The sequence below is a fragment of the Cervus canadensis genome, chromosome 3 (assembly GCF_019320065.1).
Source record: "Cervus canadensis isolate Bull #8, Minnesota chromosome 3, ASM1932006v1, whole genome shotgun sequence".
Lineage (NCBI taxonomy): Eukaryota > Metazoa > Chordata > Mammalia > Artiodactyla > Cervidae > Cervus > Cervus canadensis.
This window is the reverse complement of record NC_057388.1, coordinates 87765923-87792085: the sequence shown is the minus strand read 5'-3', so window position 1 is coordinate 87792085 and position 26163 is coordinate 87765923. Positions and strand designations below refer to the sequence as shown.

The following is a 26163-nucleotide window of genomic DNA, read 5'->3' as shown; positions in this document are numbered from 1 at the left end:
AATGCAGATAGTGGAGTGCAGTTTATTACACCAGCGGGCCCAAGGCAGAGTCTCCTCTTAGCCAAGTACCCCAACCAGTTTTTGTGAAAACCTTATATACTCTAGGCCTACGTGTCCAAACCCATTTCCCCCAAATCCCCTGAACAAAGGAAAAAGAAAGATACAATCAAAGTTGACCCATGATTCATAAGCCTTAAGCCTAGGTAGTTAACAGCGGACAATTATCAATAGGCTTGTGGTCATACCCCAATAAGCATAGTAGAATGTGTAATTCTATTTGGTTACACAGATAATTAGGGTATTCTTTTAGGCAATGGAGAGCCCTGGCTCTTCCTCCCCGGGGCCTGGTTTTTCAGTTAGTATGTCGTTTCCATAGATACTGGACATATAGCTCAAAGTCTACAGTCTGGCCCAAGATGGAGTCCTGCTTTCAAGATAGAGCTTGTTCTGTTCCCTCCTTCAAAGCAAAATTTCCTTTCCACCAACCTGGCCTGCTCATTGGCTTTTGAGCAGCAAGGAGCCAGACCCCCACACATACCTTTTGATAACATTTATAGCTTTATACTTAACATAGGGTATGGGGGCAGGAAGACAAACATTCTTGCTTGGGGTAAGTGGGGCACCACAGAAATATCTCCCAGTCAGTCACCAATCAGTCTCAGGATTTCTTTCACTTCGGGCTTGTAACAGCCCTGTCTCTGTTCCCCTGACCTCTCCCTTGTAGGAGGATGTTGGATTTCTCCACAGGCCCTTTCCTTGAGACTGGCTTTTTTGGCTTTGTGTGGCTGCTCTGGGGTTTCAATTGAGCAAACAGAACATTTTTTTTCCACTTGTTTCCCCAAGGAGTGAGCTATTGCTCCTAATTAGCCCTTCTCCAGCCTAGGGCCCCGCCCCCCGCCCTCCCTTCCATAGCACAACCTACAACAATTAGGGACTCAACCGGAGGTTTATTGATGGACGTACAGAAGCATCTTGTTATAAACACCATCCTACTTCTCCCAGGGTCATTTGGGCCACAATAGGAAAACTGCACTATAGAAGTTTGTAACAAGTGCACTGAATGAAACCTGTTTGGGCTAGGTGTTAGGGTCCCCAAAAGTTCTCTCCTAGGGAACTGGCCACAGGAGCCTGCATGTAGTACTCATCAACATTCTCTTGTTCCCAGAGACTGTGGCTCAAGGTGGCTCTCATGGGTATATTCGAAATGACCGGGGATGACGCTGGCGAGGATGTGTTGTTGATGAAGTTGAAATTGTCTATTTCAGTGGCACTGCTGGTGTTTCTGGAGTAGCCCAGGAATATCAGGGTCATTGAAAGGAACAGAAGAAAAAGAAAGCACTGGTAAGAATCAAATTTTAAAACTGTTGTTTAATTATGTTTTTTTCCAGCATGGATACCTTCGACCCAGATCTGGGTTGAAGTGAAAAGGCACCAGAAAGAAAGTTAAAAATAACACACATTTAGTATTCAGAGATAAGTGCGGTGAGTTGTTTTTTTTCCCCAATGAAAATAATTTTAGGGTTATTTAGCCAGAGACAGGTAATATGGACTAATAATCTAAAAATGTCTTTGCCACAAAACACCTAGAACTGCTAGATAAAATATAATTAACATAATTTTAAATGTATCATTACATTTATGAAAAGTAAAGTAAAAATCCCTGGGACCAAAAATTAAAGATCAGTGAAGTATGAGTTAAAGCTGGGCTGCCTGAGGGACTGGCCTGAATTGGTGACCCAGACCCTGGGTTTATTTATTTGTTTATTTTGGCTATGCTGAGTCTTTGTTGCTGCAGGCCTGGGTTTCTCATTGCAGTGGCTTCTCTTGTTGCAGAGCACAGGCTCTAGTGTGGATGGATTTGGTTGCTCTGTGGCATGTGGAATCCTCCTGGACCAGGGATTGAACTCATGTCCCCTGCATTGGAGGTGGATTCTTAACCACTGGATCATCAGAGGAAGTCCAGGTCTTGGGTTTTTATGGCCATGTGGCCCAGGTAGTGGGACCCAGCTCGGTGGGACATTAACTTGAGAGAGTTAATTCTTAGATAGGTTGATAAGGAGTCTGAGGCCCTCAAGGAGGAGACAGGAACAAACTTTTTTTTTTTGTCTTAGTCACATAAGACATTTTTTCTTAAACTGTGAGTTGTAATGGCAACAATCTATTTCTTGTAAGACTAACTTTCTCTAAGCCCAGAGCTAATGATTACACAAAACAACACATCTTCCTCAAGGGTATGTTTTCCCTTAAGCTCTGTACTAATGATTATGTAACAACAGTGTATCTTGCTTGAGGACATGTTTCTCCTTCTTAACAGGAACCTTCTGTCTAATCTTGTTATCTTGTGTTGTGGGAGTGGGTCTGGTAAAACTTTTCCTATTGTTAGTTCTAATCCTGTTATCTTGAAAATGTATGTTGTGGGAGTGGGTCTAGTAAGACCTTCTACTCTTAGTGAAAGAAAGTGAAGTCGCTCAGTCTGATTCTTTGCAACCCCATGGACTGTAGCCCGCCAGGCTCCTCGGTCCTTGGAATTTTCCAGGCAAGAGTACTGGAGTGGGTTGCCATTTCCTTCTCCAGGGGATCTTCCTGACCCAGGGATCGAACCGGGATTTCCCACATTGCAGGCAGACACTTTACCATCCGAGCCACCAGGGAAGCCCAAAGTGAAAAGTGAAATTGTTAGTCACTCAGTCATGTCTGACTGTGACCCCATAGACTTTAGCCCCCCAGGTTCCTCTGTCCATGGGGATTCTCCAGGAGAGAAAACTGGAGTGGGTTGCCATGCCCTTCTCCAAGGGCTCTTCCCTGTTGGTTACTAACCAACTGAAAAAATATATAAAGCCTTGATAAGACTAGTGAGTGGGTCACTCTCCATCCCCCTTCTGATGTCTATGTCAGAAGCTTTCTCTGTCCCCTTTGCACTGTAATAAAACTTCTGCCACATGAAACTCTGAGTGCCTGAAGCCCTGGCTCTGGTTCCGTAGCTAAATTCTCTTCTTCGGAGATCATGAATCTGACTCTGGTCAAGATATTTGCATAAGTCCAGGACTTTCAAAGCTACCTTCTTGACAAAAGGGGATAACAGGGACTTCCCTGGTGATCCAATGGTTAAGAATACACCTGCTGATGCAGGGGACACAGGTTCAATCCCTAGTCTGGGAAGATTGCACATGCTACTAAGCCCATGCTCTGTGGAAAAATAAGCCACCACAATGAGAAGCCCGTGCACTGTAATTAGAGAGTAGTCCCTGCTCTCTGTAACTGGATAAAGCTCACATGTGTAACAGTGAAGACCCTGTGCAGTCAAAAATCAATTAATTAATTTAAAGGGGCAGGGGAATACCAGAAAGAAACCCATCCAGTGTCAAAGCCAACATGGATTCTGGGTCAACTATACCAACTTGGATTCTGGGTCAAAACAAAAGTCTGTTGAAAATCCTTATCCTTGGGACTGTCCCAATACTGGTTTGAGATCTGACATGATACAGGGTCGAATAACTTCCAAGCTGAGAAACTAATGTAAAAATTTTCTCCTGAGCCATTAATCTCTCTGAAGCATCCAACAGAAGCAAACCTAACAATGGTTCTGTGGGGTCAAACCTGCCCCTCCAATTTAGGCCAACATGAATCCCACAGATATAGGCCTGTTTGAGAAAAGCTCAGATAAAAAATTACAGCTACAGATAGCCCCGAGGCCCAGAGAGTCAGTATCTATGTGAGAGACAGCAGAGAGAAGCAACAGGGCATCTGATGTGCCTGTAAACAGGAGGGCTTCTACATTGCCCACAGCTTCTCAGGAGAAAGTGCAGCCAGCCAATTTGAGAAGAAGGAAACTGGGAAAGTAAGTGCAAGGGGCCTGTGGCACAGTCTGAACAGGCTGGTGCAATATGTGCCTTAAGAACTCTCAAAACCACCAGAATACTTTCCCTTGCAGGACATGGCCTCTGGAAATGGAATCCAAATCGAGTAGGATAGGAACAATAAAAGCAAAGGAAAGAGAAAAATCAGCTAAAGATAAGAGAGAGGAACACAGCCTGGGAATCCTAAAAAGCTTAAGTCCATAAACACTTTACAAAAACAACACAAGAGGGAACTCTGAGCCCAAACCAGACAGCTACCTTGACCAGCCCCTCACTCCCAAAGGTTTAGGAAAACCATTTTGCATAAAAACAAGCATCAGAAAAGGATCATAATTCAAGATCATACAAAATTATCTCAGAAAGAAAGAGGCTATGAAGCATCTTAACTCCTTACAGACAACGAATGCACGCTAAAAAGATGTGCCTGCAAAACAAACGAAAACTGCAACCTAGCATTTCAAAATGAGCTCAGTTAAGACAATGACAGCATATGAAAGAACCAAGTCTGTCAGAATTTAAAGATTTATAAATGCGGTGACAAAATTGAGAAAAGAATTAGACATTTCTAAAGAAACAAAAATTACTTCCAGAATGAAGGAACACAAAAATGAACAAAGCAGCTAATGCCTTACAAGAAAGAGAAGAGCAAAAGTCCTCTCCTTGAGTTTCAGAAATGAGAAGGTGGCAGGCAATTAGATAGCAAAAATGATCCAACCCACATATAGTGAGCGTACCTTAAGAGGAAATTTTAATATTATAATTCAAGAAAGCTATCTTGAAGTCAGAAAAAAAAAAAAAAAAAGGCTGCCAAGTACATATAAAGGTGAACCATGACCTGGGAGGTGGCAAAGGACAGGGAGGCCTGGCGTGCTGCAGTCCACGGGGTCGCAAAGAGTGGGACACAACTGAGTGACTGAACAACAACAAATGGCCTGGGAGAACTGACCTCGCGTGACCATCATTGGGACCCCGCCCCAGAGGCTGGCTACGGAAGCCCCGAGAGAGAGGATGTGTGGTGGGTGAGTCCTTTGTATAGAGCTGCTGCTTCATCCCGCCCCAGCTGAAGGAGAGAGGCTTTCTGGGACCACCCAGAGACCTTGAGCAGTGGTCACCAGGGTCTGGGAAACTCAGTAGTTGGGGGCACAACTCCTGCCCAGGGAACACGGAGGGTGGGAGAAATAGGAGAGTGGGTTTCTTTGATGATGGAGTGATGAGGATCTGTGTGCATCTGTGTCCAGGAGGCACAATCCTCCCTCCAGTAGCCGGTCATTTCCTGAGGACCAGATGTGAACTGAGAGAGCCAGCCTGGAGCCACTGTAAACCCTTCCTGACTCCCATAAAGGGGAGGGGACACTGACAGCTAGTTCCTGGTGGGCATGGATGCCTGCAGATCCAGGGGGTGGGGGGGCAGTGGGGTGGGCTTGCCTTGGGTGAGGGGTGTTAAGTGCATGGTGCGTGCTAAGTTGCTTTTGTGATCCTATGGACTGTAGACCGCCAGGCTCCTCTGTCTATGGGGATTCTCCAGGCAAGAATACTGGAGTGGGTTGCCACGCCCTCCTCCAGGGGATCTTCCCAACCCAGGGATGGAACCTGTGTCTGTCTCCTGCATCACAGGTGGATTGTTTACCTCTGAGCCACTGGGGAAGCCCGAGGGGTGGTAAGTCAGTTCAGTTCAGTCGCTCAGTCGTATCCGACTCTTTGCGACCCCATGAATTGCACACACCAGGCCTCCCTATCCATCACCAACTCCCAGAGTTTACTCAAACTCATGCCCATTGAGTCAGTGATGCCATCCAGCCATCTCATCCTCTGTCATCCCCTTCTCCTCCTGCCCCCAATCCCTCCCAGCATCAGGGTCTTTTCCAACGAGTCAACTCTTCGCATGAGGTGGCCAAAGTATTGAAGTTTCAGCTTCAGCATCAGTCCTTCCAATGAACACCCAGGACTGATCTCCTTTAGGATGGACTGGTTGGATCTCCTTGCAGTCCAAGGGACTCTCAAGATCTTCTCCAACACCACAGTTCAAAAGCATCAATTTTTCTGCTCAGTTTTCTTCACAGTCCAACTCTCACATCCATACATGACCACTGGAAAAACCATAGCCTTGACAGATGGACCTTTGTTGGCAAAGTAATGTCTCTGCTTTTTAATATGCTATCTAGATTGGTCATAACTTTCCTTCCAAGGAGTAAGCGTCTTTTAATTTCATGGCTGCAGTCACCATCTGCAGTGATTTTGGAGCCCAAAAAAATAAAGTCTGACACTGTTTCCACTGTCTCCCCAATCTATTTCCCATGAGGTGATGGGACCAGATGCCATGATCTTAGTTTTCTGAATGTTAAGCTTTAAGCCAACTTTTTCACTCTCCTCTTTCACTTTCATCAAGAGGCTTTTTAGTTCCTCTTCACTCTCTGCCATAAGGGTGGTGTCATCTGCATATCTGAGGTTATTGATATTTCTCCCGGCAATCTTGATTCCAGCTTGTGCTTCTTCCAGCCCAGCGTTTCTCATGATGTACTCTGCATATAAGTTAAATAAGCAGGGTGACAATATACAGCCTTGACGTACTCCTTTTCCTATTTGGAACCAGTCTGTTGTTCCATGTCCAGTTTAACTGTTGCTTCCTGACCTGCATACAGGTTTCTCAAGAGGCAGGTCAGGTGGTCTGGTATTCCCATCTCTTGAAGAATTTTCCACAGTTTATTGTGATCCACACACTAACACCCCCAAAAGATGTCCTTTTCATTATAGGGGACTGGAATGCAAAAGTAGGAAGTCAAGAAACACCTGGAGTAACAGGCAAATTTGGCCTTGGAGTATGGAATGAAGCAGGGCAAAGGCTAATAGGGTTTTGCCAAGAGAGCGCACTGGTCATAGCAAACACCCTCTTCCAACAACACAAGAGAAGACTCTACACATGGACATCACCAGATGGTCAACACCGAAATCAGATTGATTATATTCTTTGCAGTCAAAGATGGAGAAGCTCCATACAGTCAGCAAAAACAAGACCAGGAGCTGACTGTGGCTCAGATCATGAACTCCTTATTGCCAAATTCAGACTTAAACTGAAGAAAGTAGGGAAAACCACTAGACCATTCAGGTATGACCTAAATCAAATCCCTTATGACTATACAGGGGTGGTAAGTAGTGGACTTCAAATAACCCAAGAAAGCTCCTAAGAGAAAAAGTCAGTTTCAAAATCAAGAAACAAGGGGCTTCCCTTGTGGTCCAGTGATTAAGACTCTACCTTCTAATGTATGGGATGCAGGTTTGGCCCCTGGTCAGGGAAATAAGATGCCTCATGGCCAAAAAGCCAGAGCATAAACAACCAATGCAATATTGTAACAAATTCAATAAAGACCTTAAAAATAGTCCACATTTAAAAAAAAAAAATCACAGGGACTTCTCTGGTGGTACAGTGGATAAAAGTATATGGGTTTGATTCCTGATCTGGGAAGATTCCACATGCCATGGAGCAACTAAGCCCATGAGCTGCAGCTACTGAAGCCCATGCACCTAGAGGCCATGCTTCGCAACAAGAGAAGCCACCACAATGAGAAGCCTGAGCACCACAACTAGAGAGCAGCCCCCACTCACTGCAACTAGAGAAAGCCATTGTGTGACAACAAAGACTCAGCACAATCAAAAATAAATAAACAAAAATTATATTTTAAAAAAATCTTCAAAAATAAAATCAAATCAGGAAACTGAAGGAGAGGAGGGACAACCCAGTCCCCACAAAGAAGGGCCATAGTAATATAAGGCCATGCTGACTGAAGGGGGGTGATGTGGCCACTTCAGAATTTTGATAATTTTCAGGCACTGTACGTTTTAATATCCGAATTGAGACAGCTTTTGCAGTTTAAAGGGACCAAAAGTCCTTTTATATTCTAAGAGGGAGCCCATATATGCTTAAGGGGCCTGCCCAGAGACCAGCTTTTACTCAGGAGCAAGAGGAAGACTTCTCCCACTGAGAAAATTATAAAAGGAAGAACAGATTTTTGCATTTTGATGATACCCTTGAAGTTGTACTTGTTCAATGTATTAACTGCATGATCTTGTGTTGGTTTTTCTATCACTTGTTACAGAAAGAATCTCACACAGTGACTTAGTAGATAGTAAAGCTTTGGAGCCAGCAGTAGTCTCCTCTATGGGTTAATGTCTATTCTGTCTATTTTACAGAATAGATAAGTGAGGCAAAGAGGCCTCAGGATTGTCTTACCCAAGGGACCCTTGCAAGCTGGGACTGTCAACATCTAACTCCATGAGTGTGCTTTTATCACCCTTCTTCAAATTAACCTATTCATCCTCACTCCTTTTACTGAACATCTTCCATATGAAAACACTGGGGTTTGCCTAGGGAATATTTAGATCAAGCAGCCACAGATCCTATTTCCAAGAACAGGCTTATAATAAAATGAAGGGGAAACATCACATGTAAAAGTCTAAATTGAAAAGAAGGAACTGAGATGGGTAGATGGAGGGTGTTACTGATCCTCCACCCCACCATGACTCTAGGCTGTGGGAAAGGGATGCCAAGGCAGCCTGCATGGAGGACCCACCTGTGTACTGTGTCCTGGGAAGTTCCTAAGAGGTTCAAGAAATAGTCACTCTTCTGCTCGGCGGCCAACAGCATGGAGCTTTCACTGGGCTGAGAGGATGATGGCAGGCTGCTTTCAGACTGGATGGAGAAATTGACAGTCAGATGAACGGGTCTGATCTCCAATAGCTCTTGGCCTTCTTAGGCCAGAACCTTGAAGAAATTTACTTGTATCTTCCAGCCTAGTCCTGGGAACTGTTCCTTAAACGTTAAGCCCTGGAATCATCAGACCAAAAACAGGGCCCCTAGCAGGGTCTCCTCCTCTCCCTGATGGAGTGCTTTGGCTACTCTGCCTAGAGCACAAGTTCTGATCCTTATGACCGAGAGCAGCAGAGCTGTAAGGGCTGACTTCAAAGTCAATGACCAAGTACCTAAAGCATACCACTTAAATGCGATGAAGCAAGTGTTTAGATCTTGAAATCTGGAGGTTTAAGGCTATCTAATCTATCATACTTTTCCTTGGCTTCTACCCTAAGCAGGTACTGGGAAAGCCTTCTGTATGTCAAAAGAAGAAAAAAAAAATCCTTAAATAAACTAAAAGGGAAAACCAAATCCTTAGAGCAAATATTTGCAAAAACTCATGATTAAAGGCTTAAAGTTCCTGACATATAAAAAGCTCTGTTTTATAAATCAACTTAGAAAAATGCAAAGTTGCCAACAGAAAAATTGTCAAAGAATGCAAAAGATAGTGCAAAAAAAAAAAAAAAAGTCGGCGTTCAAATTCATTGAAAATCAAACAGCTGCCACTTTTTTTTTAACTTGTCATATTAGACAAGGAAAATTTATGCTTCTCAATTGTGATAAGGATACAGTGACACAGTCACTCATATTATTAGAGAGAGTATAATTTGGTATGAACTTCCCGGAAATAATCTGACCATATGTATTGAGAGCCTTAAAAATGTCACACCCTTTGAATTCTGCTTCTAAATCTATTCTGGGAAAACTATTAGAAATGTGGACAATACATAAATGCTTGTTTTAGCATCAGTTACAATAATGAAAAGTTAGGAATTACTCTGAATGTCTGATATTAGAGGAATGGTGAAGTAAATTTTCACTCATTCATACAACTGAATAGCATGAAATTATCAAAATGATGTGTACTTTTGAAAGAAATGGGAAATGATTATGATATATGATATAATCTAAACTGGATAAAAAGCAACATTGAGAAATATGTTTATATATGTAATGGCCTCAAAGATATAAATTAAAAATTAAGATGAAAGACTAGGAGAATATATGCCAAAATGTTCCAAATGATTGCTTAGGGCTAGAGAGGAGTGGGGGTGATTTTTCTGTAATTTTTTTATTTTCCTTCAGTGAACATTATTCCTTTATAACACTGAAAAAAAAAAAAAACCCAGAAAACAATTTTAAGTGAGTTCAGTATTTTATCACTTATTAGGAAAACAAAGTTACTTTTTAATGTCTGTAGACCTCAGTGTGGTGTGTGCACATCACTGACTTGAAAAAGAAGGCTGCTGATCCCCACACAGTGCTAGACTCTAACATCCATCCATTTTCCAGAGACAGTATGTCTCCAATTCCCAGCTGACCCTATGGATCTTGGCAGGATCTGGGTGAAACTTACTGTTTCTGTTGGCAACTTGGGCACCAGGCAGTGAGAGATTCGGATTCTTGGATCTTTGGTGGTGATGGACAGACCTCTCTGCAGAATTTTCACCAAACGGATCCAGAACTGAAACACGGTCTCTGGGTGTTTTTCGTGGAGCCTCAGGTAGTAGATCTTTTCAGTCACCGTCCTAACCCTTAGGATGCGTTGGAGTCGGTCATAGATTTGCAGTTCCACATACTTCAGGGGCAGAATCCTGGGCACAGTCAGGAAATTCCCATGACAGAGGCCCCAGTGGTTTTAATGAACCTTGCTGGGTTAACCCCATTAGACTCCTGCCTCTGCTTGGGGGATGCTGGAGAGTGAAAGCTTGTGGTCTGAGGGTGGAAATGATCACTAAAACCTATTCTTCTCTGATTTCTAGAGCCTTGGTTAAACCAATAACAATGGCTGATGGTTGATGTATAAAATCTCATTTAACACTCACAACAACCCCTTGATGAAGGAAAGATATGTAGTATTAATTCCCTGTTACAGAATTTGAAACTGTGGCTCAGAGAAGCTAAGTGATTTGCCCAAGTTTAGATCTTCTTAAGTAGGAACTGGAACTAAGATTTTCTGACTCCATCTCCAGGTCTCCTTCTCCCTAGATCCTGAGTAACTGTGCTGAAAGAGTAAGGAGAAGGATGGAGGTCTGGTATTTTACATCCACTATTTTTTTTTCAATTTCAATACCTCATAATCCTATTTGACTTTCATATCGCTCACCTTTCTTTTTGAAAACCTCCAAGTCTATATTGACAAAACAAAAAGTAAGCAAAAGGAAGCCACGATTCTCAAAAACTAGGAAGAGACAGGGGCTGGTGCTCTACCCCAGCACCAAGTACAGTGCTTGGTACATACAGACACTAAATAAATATTTGTTAAATGAATGAAGTCTACACAGTTTATAAGCTAAAGAACACTGTCTTTTCTTCTTGTCTAGAAACCAGTGGCAAAACAACTCAGTTGTTCACCCAGCCCCTCCCAGCACCTCCCTCACATCTTCGTTTACCTGCTGAGGGTGATGACTGGGGCACTCTCCGGCATGTTCCAGGTGGAAAACTGACCCTGGGGCCAGGTGACGTTGGCCATCAGGAGGATGTTGGGGAGTGGCAAGGAGGGTACGGACGAGGTCACCCCAAGGATCACAGTGGTTGGCCCTTCACAGTCATCCATCCAGTTTCCGGGCTTAGTGACCTAGAAGTTAGCCCCAGGCACATGGAGTCAGACAGAAATGGAAGACAGGGGTGGAAGATTACAGGTGCTAGAAAATGGCACTTGAACTTGGCAACAGGCTTGGAGCACCTGTGTTCTCGCACACCGGGCTGGGCCATGACCTGCCGTCCGTCCTTCCTGTGGGTTCTCCCCAGAGAGACGTTAGGTCATTGGCAACAGGAACTTGGTCACCTGCCTTCGTGTGCTTGGCATGACTAACTTTAAAAGGATGTGCTGGTAAGACAAAACTGATCGCCATTTTATTCCTCCATCCTTGGGCAGAAGGAGGCAGCCCAGGTTTCTAATGATCTGGGAGGGGGATTATGCAAAGAAAGTTCCAGAAGGGGAGGAGAAGGAGGAAAAAGCTGTTGAATGGGGAAGACCCAGGCAGCCCAACTTGAGAGATGTTTGGGGAGCTTCCCTCAAGATGATGGACAGTCTGGCTTGCTGCTGGGTCCTGAGAGGAATAAGGACCTGTTCTCTTGTGGTGCTCAGGGCGGTGGCAGGACAGGAAGAAGGCAGCCTGGCACTTGGGCACAGTCTCAGCTGAGACACCGCCACACCTCACTGTCCAGGACAGGCAGATGAGCACCAGCACTGTAGCATCCAAGGAACCACAGGGATCAGGATCTAAGGGGTGACCCCTATGTTCCCAAGACCAGAGGGCCTTCTCCCAATGTTCCAGACTCTGTAAGACCATCAGGGCCATTCACAGCCTGTGATGGATCTGGGCAAATGGGGAGAGCCCCAGCAATGCCTGAAATGTAGGTTTCCACAAGCCTAGTAGAGGGTACTCTGAGAAAAGTGAATTTTGATTTTGAGAAGAAATAAGAGTAACATTTCTTGAAGCCTATGTTGTGGAACGAAATTTGTCTGTTCTACAAAACACAGAGGGCCACACACAGAGTAATACGTAAATGTTTGCGGGTGATGTTTCTTGGCCGTGACGGTAGTGCTGGTGATGCTGAGGAGGGGGGAAGGAGAGAGCAGCATAACTCTGTGGGCTGGATCATTTCAAGGCAGCTTTTAGCTCTGACGAGCTAGCTTCAGCGGGCAGGCTTTTCCCCTCCTTGGCACAGTCAGTCTCCTGGGGCGGCTCAGGGATGGGGAAGACCTGGAGCTATGAACCAGCTCGCTGAGACCTGGGGCACCTCATCAGAGAGAGGCTCACTACTCTGTGAAACGGTCTCCAAATTAAGTTCAACACCTACCTCCAATTATTTCCACCCTCACTCCCAGGGTTCCTCATCACTTTTCAACTCCACCAGATAGATTCCTGACTGTAGACCCTCCCTGTGCATTCCAGCCTCCTGGCTTCACCCAGGAGCTTGAAAACCTTTCCCTCTGCCTGAAAGGTTTTCCCGGCCAACTCTTCCGCTTACCAAAGTCTTAGCAACACCTCAAAGAGATGCTTTCCCACAAACTTTCCCAGAATACAGGGAAAGCTTCCACAACCACCCATGTTGAGGGTTTGCTCTGCTCATGCTGCAGGGCTCAGCAGGTCCAAACCCTCTGACACAGAGCTTTCTTAACAATTACCATTTCACATTATGTCCTTTGAACCTCCAAAGTCACAAGCCTCTTGGCCAGGGGCGCTATCTCATCTCTCTTTGCATCTCCTGCCCCTCACACAGCTTGTTAACAAACTGGCGATGCTATACCTGCCACGGAGCACAATGGGGTCACCAGCCAGACCACTGGAGGGAGGTGGGGGGGCACCTTGGTAAAATGTTACACGGATTGAAATGACCATCCCGTGCTCTTGGCAGCTCCATGCTTCTCAGGCCACACTCACTCACTTGAGTGGGTCCATATTACTACTCTTCTGGGGACCAGTAGAATCTGGGCAAGGCTAATTTATCCAGGACCTTGCTCTCATGCAAGGGTGTTTGTAAGACAACCTAGAAAGAAGGAGGTTGGGTCTCAGAGCAGAAATTCTGACAGCCGCCTTCACCCCCTTTAACCATTCGGTATGCACTGGTGGCCCCAGAAGGTGCCTGTGGACCCCTCACTCACCCCTGGAAAATGGGTCCTGCTACCTCCTTCTGCAGGTATAACTCTATTTCCCCAAAGCATCTCCTGTGACGCTGTAGGCACAAACCGAGGTGAACTTGGGATCTAGGCACTCCTGTTTTCTCTGGCTCTACCTGCTTCCCTGCTTCTTCCTCCTCCCCACAGCTTTCAAAGGCTGGGGCATTTGGGGGCCAAACCTTGTGAATAGGCTTTGGGGTGCAGGGGCGGCGGGGTGGGGGGTGGTGAGGAGGGGGCCCTGAGCACACAAGAGTACCTGGATAAAGATGCTTTCAAACACCACTGAGTCAGAGAACAAGTTGAATTCTGGAGAATGAATCAGTTGACAAAGGAGGCCATCTTCCACCCCAAGTTCCACTCCAGGGCCTGGTTCCCTGACCTCAGGTGGGAGGCCCCGAATTTTACTCATTGGTTCTTGGGAAGAATGGGCTGGGGAACATCTCTGGGGCTCCACGCAGACCCAGCCCAACTCCAAGGTGATGTTGTGACCTTTTCTGCCCCCACCTCCACAGCGCCGCCCCTCCTGATCTAGGGCTGTCCCCCAGGCTGGGGGGTGGGGGACGCTGCGGGCTCACAATGGCAGGAATGACATCAAGGAATGTGATGGGTAACAACAGGAAAGGAAGGCAGACAAGAGGCGAGGAAGGACTGGCAGTCAGCAGGGTGTGTCTCTCCCCTTTCCTACTCACGACAAACCAGCAGTAATGGAGCTTCCTCCATTCTTCACTCAGCCTCCTCACACACACACAAGGAAAACGATTCTCCCAAGGTTGTGGCCTGATTGTGAGCTGCCAGAGCAGCAAGGGAGTTTCTCTGAAGCCTCTCACAAAAACTTTCTCTGTTTGTGTGACCTGTTCACCCAATGCCAGGCCTTCACCAGGCCAGGGGAGGTCAGGATGGGGGCCACAATTCAGCCCAATCTTTCCTCCCCATCTCATGAGATGAAAAAAAATTATTTTTAAACATCAGGTTACTGACAAAGCAAAGAGGCTTATTCATTTGGAAGCTGTGAGTCAGCGAGGAAGTATGATACAGTGTATGCTGGAGCATCAGAGAAAAGATCATGAAAACCAACTGTTATCTTTTTAGGAATTTGAATGAGCCAGTTAAACATAGCCATTATTTATTTATTTTTTCCATTTATTTTTATTAGTTGGAGGCTAATTACTTTACAATATTGTAGTGGTTTTTGCCATACATTGACATGAATCAGCCATGGATTTACATGTGTTCCCCATCCCATCTCTCTGGGTCTTCCCAGTGCACCAGCCCTGAGCACTTGTCTCATGCATCCAACCTGGGCTGGCGATCTGTTTCACACTTGATAATATACATGTTTCAATGCTATTCTCTCAGATCATCCCACCCTCTCCTTCTCCCAGAGTCCAAAAGTCTGTTCTGTACATCTGTGTCTCTTTTTCTGTCCTGCATATAGGGTTATTGTTACCGTCTTTTTAAATTCCATATATATGCGTTAGTATACTATATTGGAAAACACAGCCATTATTTAAAATTTAATAAGATAAACTGATAATTAAATAAGTTATATAAAAAGCAAGGTAATAGATGCCCAAACTCCTCACTTCTTAATCATTTTACTCTATTTTATGCCTCTTTATTCCCTTGGGGTTATTGGTTTCTATTGGTAGAAACGATATATAATGTGCTACCATTACTTCTCTCTTCTCAGGGTGTACAGAAAGTTCACAGTGGTTGCTGTCTTGAAACCAGCCATGCTGGGAGGTGTTTACATGATGGAAATCAGCCAATGCTAAAATCTGGCCTTAATTTATTGCTGTTGTGATTGTCTAAAAGGATAAAGAAAATGTCAACGATGTCGACTAAAAGAGTGTCTATAGCTGTTACATTGTGGACACAAAGAAAAATCTGAGGAAATGATCTTCCAGTTGAAAGGTATTTGAAAGGTATTATCTAAATTAGCAAAGAAGGTGCTGGTCATTATCCTTAACAGAGTTCCAAAAGGCAACTTTGTTATTTCACATTCCCCTTATTCATAAATGTTAAGTGGAAAAATCAGCCAGCATTCATGTCAGAACTCCACTGGCTTGTCAGTTACACTGGTTGGCTAGGAACACAAAAATCTGACAAAAATCCATGAACGCTTTCTATGAGAATCAACTGGCATCTGAAAGTTACAGTAGAATATTGTAAATATTGTTGTAAATTGTGTGCTTTAAAGTAAATTTTTATTAAGTAAAATGTTATAAGGTAAGATTTCTTTAAAGAAAGAAACATGTATACTTATATATATTTCCCCTTCCCGCTGCCCCCTTGGAAAGCTGGTGGTTAGACATTTACCAGCACACCACTGTGGGGGTACTGACCACTCCTCTCCCACTGCAATTCTGTCCCTGGTTCCAGGACACGAAACTTTCACTTAAAGACATCTTCAGGTTGCATGAAGTTGAGAAGGGGTGAGGCATTAGTTACCTCTCTCAGATATGGGCGGTACAGCTACAGGCTCCCTCACTTGGTGCTTATTCAAGAACAGGCCAAGGGGTGAGTTCTCTTCATCTTTTAAACTCTCAAGATAGACACTGCTGCAGTCCACCCATGACTGCGCTTGAATCTTCTGGTGCCTCTCCTATCAGGAGGGGAACCTGCTTCTCATTGTTTCCCCAAAGCTGTGACATCAGAAGCAGGATTAGCTTATTTCTTCTTAAGACTCACTCATTAGAAGAGAAAATTTTTCTCTTTTATTAATGCAAAGTCTGTAAGACCAGGGATTTAAACATTCAAACACTTCAAGACTATTACTTTTGTTTTCTAATCTCAGTGCTCTCTGTAACATTGTTTCCCCTTTCCTTGGAAAAAGAAAAAACAAAAAACAAACAGGAAACTTCTCTTACAATGTTTGTAGCATAAACCAAAAATTTAAATGACATCGAGAACATCAGCATGACCACTTATGCTAGAGTATCTCACTTACTTGTATAGTAAGTTCTAGTGTTAAATAAGTGAAAGAATGTTCCCTGCAACACTGTTTGCAATAAAAAAAGACTGGAGACAACTTAAATGTCCATCAACAGGGCAGCAGTTAAATTATGATACAAACCCTAACTTTAACCCTAACCATAATCTATAATGAGGTAATGGTTTGCAGCCAATGAAAGAATAAGGTAGCTTTATATATATTGATAAGGAATGATTACCAAGACATTAAGTTAAAACAAGATGCAGAACAGTATATATGATATACCACCACTTGGGTAAAAGGAATTTAAAAGAATATATACCCATATGAACATGTTTGAACATGCCCAGAAACTTCTGGGAGGATAAAAATGTGGTTGTGTTAGGGAGGGGTAGGGCACTGGCAACTGTGGTGAAAAGAAAGGGACTTATTTTTCACAGTATATATATATGCTTGAATATATATAGTATATTATATATACAGTATATACTATATATAGTATATTATATTATTTAATATATCTAATGTAGTATATAATTATAATGTAATATAATGCATAATGTATAATAAATATTCTAATATATACTGTATATATAGTATATATATACACAGTATATACTATATATATATATATATATGCTTGAATTATTTACCTTGAGCATGTATTTCCTTTTTAAATAAATTTTAAAATAAAAAGTGTTAAAGAATTATTCTATGTATGGCCCTACAAATATTTGCTGAGAAGCAACTATGTTTGCCAAGGTATGCTACATGTTGGAAGAACCATTACTAGCTCTGATCAGGGCTGTGGACGTGGTCAGGACTGTCTTAGACATAACTCTTTACTTGTTGAGGTTAAAACAAAAACATATTTGAAGAAATAAGGATGGGAAACTTTCCAAATGTAATAGAAACTGTAAACCTACATCTACACAAAGAATAAGAACACTAGAAACTGTAAATATGTAAGTAAACTTTAAAAATATACATAAAATATATACTATAGGGCTTCCCTGGTGGCTCAGACGTTGGAAGAATCTACCTCCAACTCAGGAGACCCGGGTTTAATCCCTGGGTTGGGAAGATCCCCTGGAGAAGGAAATAGCTACCCACTTCAGCATGGACAGAGAAGCCTAGAAATTGTAAATATATAAGCAAATTTTAAAAATATACATATTAAAATATAGTATATAATTTTAAGAGTTCTTTACATTGTTTTAAAAATTACAACAATGTAATATGTAATATCAAATTTAGAACACATGCAGAAGTAAAATACATGACAAGAATGGCACATTGAATAAGAGTGTGGAGATAAAAATGTACTGTTGCACGGCTCTGACATTGTACATGAGTGGTATAATACTATTTGAAGGTTGACTGTAGTAAGTTGAAGATGTCTATTGTAAACCCTAGAAGAGAGAAGCCATTAAAAAAATTAAACGAAAGAGGTATAGCTAATAAATAAATAGGGGAGGCAAAATACAACACTGAAGAATTTTCAGATAATCCAAGAGAAGAAAGAAAACAGTAAAAAAGACAGTTAATGCTCAGTGGTGATGTATTTTTTAAAACTATTTTAATATGTTTTATTTACTTATTTTTTTATTTTGGCTGCACTGGGTCTTCATTGCCACATGTGGGCTCTTTGTTGGGGCATGTGGGTTTCTCTTATTGCAGAACATAGGCTCAAGTGCACAGAATCAATAGTTGTAACCACATGGGCTTGGTTGCCCAGTGGCATTTGGGACCTCCATTCCCTGACCAGGGATTGAACCCGGGTCCCCTGAAGTGGAAGGCAGATTCTTAACCACTGGACCACCAAGGGAAGTCCCTCAAGTGATGAATGCTGAGTCATCAAGTCAGTATAAGTTTGCCTATAAAGCAAATCAAGTTTGTTGGCATTAATACTCTGTGTGCAAAGCAGCATATAAAATAAGCATTGTAAGCTATAGCCATTTTATAATTTTAAATTTTGTTACAATAAGTTTGCTTAGGAAAAAAAATCTCACATGTGCCCACATAAGAATTACCTCGAGGGTGATAAAACTCATTGACTTATTTTTCTTTACTGCATTTTGAAGAGTCCTTGAAAAAGGGGGAAAAAAAACCCAAAAAACCATGATGTAGACAAAAGAGCCGCATACTGGAAAAGACCACCAATTAATTCAGTGACACTGTCTAAGTTACTTAGTTTCCTTGTGTTTTCCTCTGTGGTAAAATGACAAGACACCACCCAATACACTGGCCACCAGCCACACGTGATTACTAAGCGCTTGAAATGTGGCTAATCCAAATGCAGGTGTGTTGTAAGTGTTAAATACTCACCAATACAAATACACGCTTAGAACAAAAATAAAAATGTAAAACATCTCATTAATAACTTTTCATGTTGATTACATATTGAAATATTCTTAATGTATTAGGTTAGCTAAAATTTGTTTAAAATACCTTTTCCGGTTTCCTTTTTCTTTTTTCATGTGACCACTAGACAATTTTAAATCATATACACGGCTTGCATTATACCTTTATTGGACAGTGCTAAACTAGATTGTATCTTCTAGTCCTTAATATTCTGATACTCCTAAGCTTTAGGAGTGCAGCCCTTCAAACCCAGAAAGCGTACATTTAAAGCAGTTCATTCTCTTCATTCCATTCCACTAGATGGCACTAGAGTCACAGCTTCAAGCTAACAACATATTTTAAAATAGTTGCAGTTCTCTAAACATGCTGTCCTTAGTTTCAGCTCCACATCCTCACTCACACTCTTTGCTCTATTGGGAAACTCTTTCCTAACTAGATAGCCTATTCATTTTTTTAAAAATCAGATCCTCTGGGACATCCCTGTGGTCTAGTGGTTAGGATTCTGAGCTTTCCCTGCCAAGGGCCTGGATTCAATCTCTGGTTGGGAAACTAAGATCCCACAAGCCACGTGGCACAACCAATATAAAGAAATTAAAAATAAAATAAAACTCAGATCCTTGACATCTGTCTCCTGTCCATAAATAACTTTATGCAGCCACTGTCCTTTACATATTATTCTATAAAAAAGCCATGAAATATTGTTTACATGCATCCCCTCCATCTTGCATATGTTATCTGAGATAGGTAGTGATGAGATTTTAGTTGATTAGGTACTATAAGCAATGTTATCAGGATAGGCCAAGTTAGCAAAAAGTCCACATCGCAGTAGCGTAAGACAACAAAGGGGCACTTCCCTGGTGGTCCAGTGGTTTATTTTTTTATTTTTATTTTTTTTTGGTCCAGTGGTTTAGACTCTGCACTCTCGGACCAATCCCTAGTGGGGTAACTAGATCCTACATGCAGCAACTAAGAGTCCACATGCTACAACTAAAGATCCTACATACCACAACCTGGCACAGCCAAGTAAATAAATAAAATACAAAAAAAAAAAAAAAGACTAAGTTTTTTTCTTGTTTACATTACATATTCATTGGGGATCAGCTGAAGGCTCTGCTCCATGACTGGTACTCCAGGACCTATGCTAATGGAACAAATCCATCCAGAGCCTTGCTGGAGACTGTGGCAGAAGCAAAGAGGGCTCTGGAGGTTTCTGAACCTGTGCTTAAATGCGCCAATCTAAAATTGACACAAATCATTTCTACTCACAAGTTATTGGCCAGAACTAATTATATGGCCCCATTCAATGGAAGGATGTCAGAAAGTGCAATTCTATCATGTGCTTGGAAGGCAAGGGCAGAAATATTTGAGGAATGTCGATGCTGCGATTCATCAGGTCGCAAAGAGTAGGACACGACTGAGCAACTGAACTGAATTGAATGATGATCTTTCCAGCAGTCATGTACGTATGTGTGAGCTGGACTATAAAGAAGGCTTAGTGCCCCAAAATTGATGCTTTCAAATTGCGGTGCTGGAGAAGACTCTTGAGAGTCCCTGGGACAGCAAGGACATCAAGCCAGTCAATCCTAAAGGAAATCAACCCTGAATATTCATTGGAAGGACTGATGCTGAAGCTGAAGCTCCACTTCTTTGGCCACCTGATTTGAAGAGCCAATTCACTGGAAAGACCCTGATGCTGGGAAAGACTGAGGCTAGGAGGAGAAGGGTGCAACAGAGGATGAGATGGTTGGATGGCATCGTCAACTCAACGGACATAAGTCTGAGCAAACTCCAGGAGTTAGTGAAGGACAGGGAAGCCTGGCGTGTTGCAGTCCATGGGGTCACAAAGAATCGGACATGACTTAGTGACTGAACAAATGACTACCGATAACCCTCCTAATCAATAATCCTTCAGCTCAGAATTTCTCCTGTAGGTAGAACACATTCACTGTATGTTCCCCCACAAAGGAAACAACCCAAGAATTCCCTTCAGTCATAACATCAAGTTCAAATTCAAGAATCTGCATGATGCACAATAATTGCTATTGACAGTTTCAGATATGGCTTGAGCTAGAGAACGATAAACTAAAACAAGCCATGTGCCACACATCTAATGTACTCTGGTGGAACAGGGACAGGATAAATGCAGTCAGGGGAGTGGGGACAAATGGAAGACACAACAGCCTAGTGACTGTGATGTTCCACTGTGTAGATGTGATGACAGTCCCTTACCTGGAGCAAAGGGAATGGTTCTTGATTAGCTCTTAATTCTGCTTCTTGGGAAGACATCCTTAAGCCATTGTTCTGTTTTAAGCTGCAAAGTTTTCAGGGTGGTTGCTGCAGTACAATCTAATTTGTCCTGACTGATAAGGAAATCAGAATCTAGAGGTGGGTGTTACAGATTATTTAAAAAGAAACACTTAATATGTGTGAATAACTAATGTGGAGGGCAGCAAAGAAATCTTACTGGAGGCTGGAAGGTCAGCAATCCATGTTATACAGCAGCAAAGCATTTGGTAAAATTGTGGCCTGCAGTAACTTAGATGTTATACTTTAATAATCTACCTAATAAGCTAGGAGAGTCAAGAGAATAGCATTTTAACAGCAGAAATTGGATACAGTTGGCTGCCACTGACAAAGCACCCCAGGATGAGTTCAGAAGAGAACTGGCCAGCTTGCAAGAAGGTAAAGAGATCGAGAGACACTATGGATGGCACAAGGGTTCACAGAAGCAACTGCTTCTCATCCCTAAGTGCGTGCTCAGTTGCTCAGTCTGTGGGCTGCAGCCCTACCAGGCTCCTGTCCCTGGGATTTCCAAGGCAAGAATACCTTGGGTATTGTGAGTGGCCATTTCCTCCTCCAGGGCATCCCTAAGATTAAGAGATAAAATGGAGATGCCGGGAGTGACAAAAATCACTCAAAAGAGACTTCAAACTCAGCTTTGTTGGTACGGTAACCAACAGTCCTGGTTTGACCAGAACCATCCCAGTTCTTAACACTGAAAACCCGGCAACCAAGGAAACCTCTCTGCCAGGCACAGGGACAGCTGTTGACCCTACTCATCACATCTCTGTTGAAACCTCCTAGTAGTTTGAATTGTTTTAGAGCCAAGACCTTATTTAATTTGTGGCACTCAGTAAACCATTTCCATTAAGCTAAACTGCTTGGGAAAGAGACTTCAGGTGCAGGTCTCCAACCAAAAGATCAAAATGCCCCAAAATAGTTGAAGAGGCATGAAAATGAGAAAAGACACCAAATCTAAGAAAAATGTCTAGAAAAGGGCAGCTATGGCATGAAACTGCCTGAAATCAGAGATAAAAAGCCAACTATATTTCTGAGAGTACTCTGCTACCAAGACAAGTCACATAAGCCCAGCCAATCACAAAAGACCAAAGAGTACAATCTTTTATCATGTGCCTAGAAGGTGAGCAGCTGGAAATACTTGCCAACAGCACTAAGAATTATCACAGCACAATAAATAAAAGTGATGCCCAAACCACTGGTTTCTGGGCTATGTGTTAGCCACTCAGTGTTTGACTCTTTGTGACCCCATGGACTGTAGCCAGGCTCCTCTGTCCATGTTATTCTCTAGGCAAGAATACTGGTGTGGGTTGCCATTCCCTTCTCCAGGGGATCATCCCAACCCAGGGATTGAACTCAGATTCTTTACCATCTGAGCCACCAGGGAAGTCTGGGGTAGTGGCACTTGAATTTAAGAACACTCAGGAAGAGGGCTTCCATGGTGGCTCAGTGAAAAAGAATCCGCCTACCAATGCTGGAGACATGGGTTTGATATCTGATCCAGGAAGATCCCACATGCTGAGGAGCAATTAAGCCCACAGAACTATTGAGCCTGTGATCTAGAGCTCAGGAGCCACAACTACTGAAGCCTATGTGCCCTAAAGCCTGTGCTCCCCAAAAAGAAAAGCCACTACAGTATAAGAAGTCCACGTACTTCAACTAGAGAGCAGCCCCCACTCTCCTCAAGGAGCCCGCACAGCTGCAAAGACCCAGCACAGCCAAAAATAAAATAAAGAACACTCAGAAAGTAAAACTGGTTTAGCAGAGGACACCATGCACCATTCTTACCCTTTAGCAAAAGTAAATCAAACTTACCATATACAAAAGGATGTGTGCACCAAGATGAGTGTGTTAATTACCATACTCAGAGGAATGAATATGGTTCAATATTGAGTGGGGATGAAGGAGGGAATTCAAGGGGGGGGGCGGAATCTCCATTTTTCTGGAAAGTCCAAGCTGTTAGGTCTGGGAGACCAGAAACAATCAGTGAGGCACAGACATTTCACTAGCTGACCTGGAGAACAATCAGAATTGAGTAGATAAGAACACAGAGAAAAAAACGCCTACTGGGCTCAAGTCTTCTCCAGGGACTGAAGCTGAAGGGTTGTCAGAAAGGATCATTTTTCTTTTTCTTTAGAGATGGATAGTGTCAAGAGGAAACTCTAATAGCCTTGGCCTAGGCTGGGATAACTGGTTGATACAGGGCAGCCCCAAAGTGCGCCTGCCTCCACATTCAAAGGTTTATTTACCTTATGTTTTAAACAAAGTGTTTTACATACTTTTCTGCTCCCATGCTTTAAGATGTGAAACCTCAGATGTGCGCATTAAAACCCTTCCCTATTACTAATTTCAAGGGCAGGAGTCAACAAGACACAGAGTGGAAATATACATTCAACTTTATTTCATTAGAAAAACTTATTTAAGCCACATGGTGGCCAAAATGCCCTTGTCCCAAGCAGGCCCTGTCATTCCCCTGCCCACTTCAGACCAATACACACACACACATACTCACTAAGTTGGAAGAAGAACTTTAAAAAATGTAAAAATGAGAACGGGACACAGAAGACTCCACCTTCCCCCTTTCTACAGCCAACCCACACAACTCTTAACTGTCATCTGCACATAGAGGAGCTCTCATGGGAAAAAAGCTGAATACCAAGTAAACTGACCATAAGACACCCAAGTCCAAAAGAATTCTTGGCAGATGCTTAGAAAGTAGGATTGAAACTAAGACCATGTCCCAACAGCTGAAGTTGCAGCACAAGTCCTCATCTAAGAGAAGACAAAGTCAGGCTGCTCAGGACAGCCAAGCATACGGCAGCCTGGGGAGGAGAGTGAGATCACTCCATTCCACAGCCACAGGCCACCCACTAAGATCTGTGATTAAACAGGCTTTTTCCAGAACAAGGAGTATTCAAATGAGGTCCTTCGAGGGCCTAGTTAACAGTTAGTTCTCTGATAACACTGATGTGGAGCTTGCCTGCCCAGGAACTGGTAGAGCTGGCGGTATTTTGGAGACTGTTCCAAGGTTATAACCGGTGGAGGGAGGTCTTATCACACCCCTCTGGATGGATAGTCTGGAAGGCTCTTGGCTCTGTGTTGGCAAGCTGATCTCTGGTGGCCCAGGAGCCCCCAGGAGATGGGCTCTCCAGTAAGCCCTCCAGGGACTCCATCAGTCTAATGAAGATGGAGAGCAGGGTCAGCACCCCACCTAAGAGATAGAGGTTCAACATGTGCTTCATAGCTTCAAGGATTCCACTCCTTTGTGGAACAGCAGAGCTGCCTTCTGCTTCGGAAAGGCCTCCGGATCCTGAGAAGAGAGAGGCGAGGTTTATCTCCAGCCTTCTGGGATATGCGTGTCTCTGACCTTGACCCTGGAGCTAAGCAGGCGGCCAGCCAGTCAGGGAGGCAGGGGCCAGGGCAGGATCTCCAAGTAAATTTACCCTGTAAAAGTGGTGGCTCCCACCTGGCTATGGAACGACTCAGCTTCTTGGACTAATTCAAGAGCATTCCTTAAAACTTTACAATATTGTAAAGTAATTAGCCTCCAACTAATAAAAATAAATGAAAACAACAACAGTAGAACATCTGATTAAGAGACCACGTATTAAATCCAGTTCATCAGCTTTTGTCTAAGTATCTAATAAAACAAGTAAATCTTTTAAGTCAGAAAAAAAAAACCCAAAAAACTTTTACTTCTGCTTTCAGGTATAGAGAATCCCTGTTCCACAGTCCAGGGATCACAAACCTTCCTGATGTAAAAACCCAGTTCTTTTTTGGGGGGGAAGTTTGGGGGGTCGATTGTGGGAATATAAGAACATGTCCTTGAGAAAGCAAAAGCAACCTGCCTGGAAATCTCCTTCACATATCTGTCAGGTGTGAATTAATCATAAACTTTTTAAAAGTCTAAATAATCCTAACAGTAAAATGTATCAAGTTCACTTATTTAACAAGTACGCCCTTAACACCCAAACGCGTTAGGCACCCTGGATGGCACTAAAGCCACTGCAGACAGGAAGCCGGACCTCATGCGCCTTCCAGTTTAGCGGGGGAGCGGGGACAGGCAAAACGGGCAGTTCCTACAAGCAACAGGAAGGAGATGCTAGGTGTGCTTCGGATGGCACGGCATGGGGTGGGCACACGGATCCTAGTTAGGGCCACCCCTGGAGAAAGCTGGGCGGGGTGGCTCAGTGGGGCCCCAGGTGGGGACGAGAAGGGACGCTCCCCACAGCACAGTCCCGGGCTGGGGAACGCCAGGAGGCCCGCGGGGCACGCAGCCCAGGGGTTGGGGGCGGGGAGCCGGGAAGCCTACAAAGCCGCTCACCTCCAGGAGGAAGGGCCAGGAGCGGCCCGCGTGCTGTAATAATGGGTCGCGGGGAGTCGGAAGGAAAGTCAGCCCACGAGATGTCAATCCAGACGTCTCTCAGCAGATAAAAGCGCAGTTTGCAGCGAAACTCTGAGCCAGGGCCACGCCGCCCATTTATAGCCGCGGTGCTGCCTGGAGCCCGCGCGCGCGCACTGGAGCCCTGACGCCAGTCCGCGGCCCCGCCCCGAGGCGAGGGCGGGCTGGGGTTCCGAGCAGTTCTCTGCAGCTTCGGTCAGGGCCGTTTCTAGAGACACACGCCTGCGACTCTGAGTCACTGAGGTGGCCATGGCAGCAGGCGTGTATATTAACTTCAAGTGCCTTTTCTAGCTGCAGGAAGCGTTTGATGGAGTTAGAAAGTCATTATTCCCGCATACCACGTCGATGGAAAACACACACCTATAATGGTGCAATCCAAGGGCTCGCTCACTGCGTGGGGTGAGGTCCGGCGGGCGGCTGGGGATGCATTCTTCGCCGCAGATTTCAACAAAGCACAGATTGTCAGAGGGCCTCAGGCCCTCGCTCCACCGCCGCCCACGCTACTGCCTGTTTCCTTCATTCAGGAACTGAAAAGTTGACACCGTTTCACTTCTTAGAGGTAACAGGATTCCAAACGCCCCCCATCCCCCCACCCGGTCCCTATTCCGAGTCCTTAAGTTTCCTTTGCCATTGGTATCTCTGGAATGGCATCTTTTTACATTATAAACCCTGCCTTCCATGAGAGTTTGTCGCAGTACCAAAATGTGGAATACACACCTGGCTTTGGTGTCTGTGCATGTGACCGAGTCCCTTGGCAGGCAATGGATGTCAGATTCCTCGTGTACAATGTGGCCACGGAACGAGTCTGAGGATGAACGAAAGTCCTAGGGGGTCACA

The 26163-nt window shown here is 43.8% G+C and overlaps 2 protein-coding genes across 2 annotated transcripts; both read right to left on the bottom strand.

Moving 5' to 3' along the window:
• Window positions 1-931: 931 nt before the first annotated feature.
• On the bottom strand, window positions 932-13853 carry FAM71F2 (family with sequence similarity 71 member F2). Its single transcript, XM_043463657.1, has 5 exons — window positions 13584-13853; window positions 11094-11278; window positions 10058-10295; window positions 8423-8541; window positions 932-1282 (listed from the first exon to the last, which is right to left on the bottom strand). Exons 1-5 carry the CDS (start codon window positions 13734-13736, stop codon window positions 1084-1086), a joined length of 894 nt encoding a protein of 297 aa, XP_043319592.1. The 5' UTR covers window positions 13737-13853; the 3' UTR covers window positions 932-1083.
• Window positions 13854-23150: 9297 nt separating this feature from the next.
• On the bottom strand, window positions 23151-25444 carry HILPDA (hypoxia inducible lipid droplet associated). Its single transcript, XM_043463653.1, is given in 3 exon segments — window positions 23151-24013; window positions 24016-24234; window positions 25249-25444. Coding segments are annotated over 2 exon segments (186 nt in total). The 5' UTR covers window positions 24167-24234; window positions 25249-25444; the 3' UTR covers window positions 23151-23978.
• Between the last annotated feature and the right edge of the window lie 719 nt (window positions 25445-26163).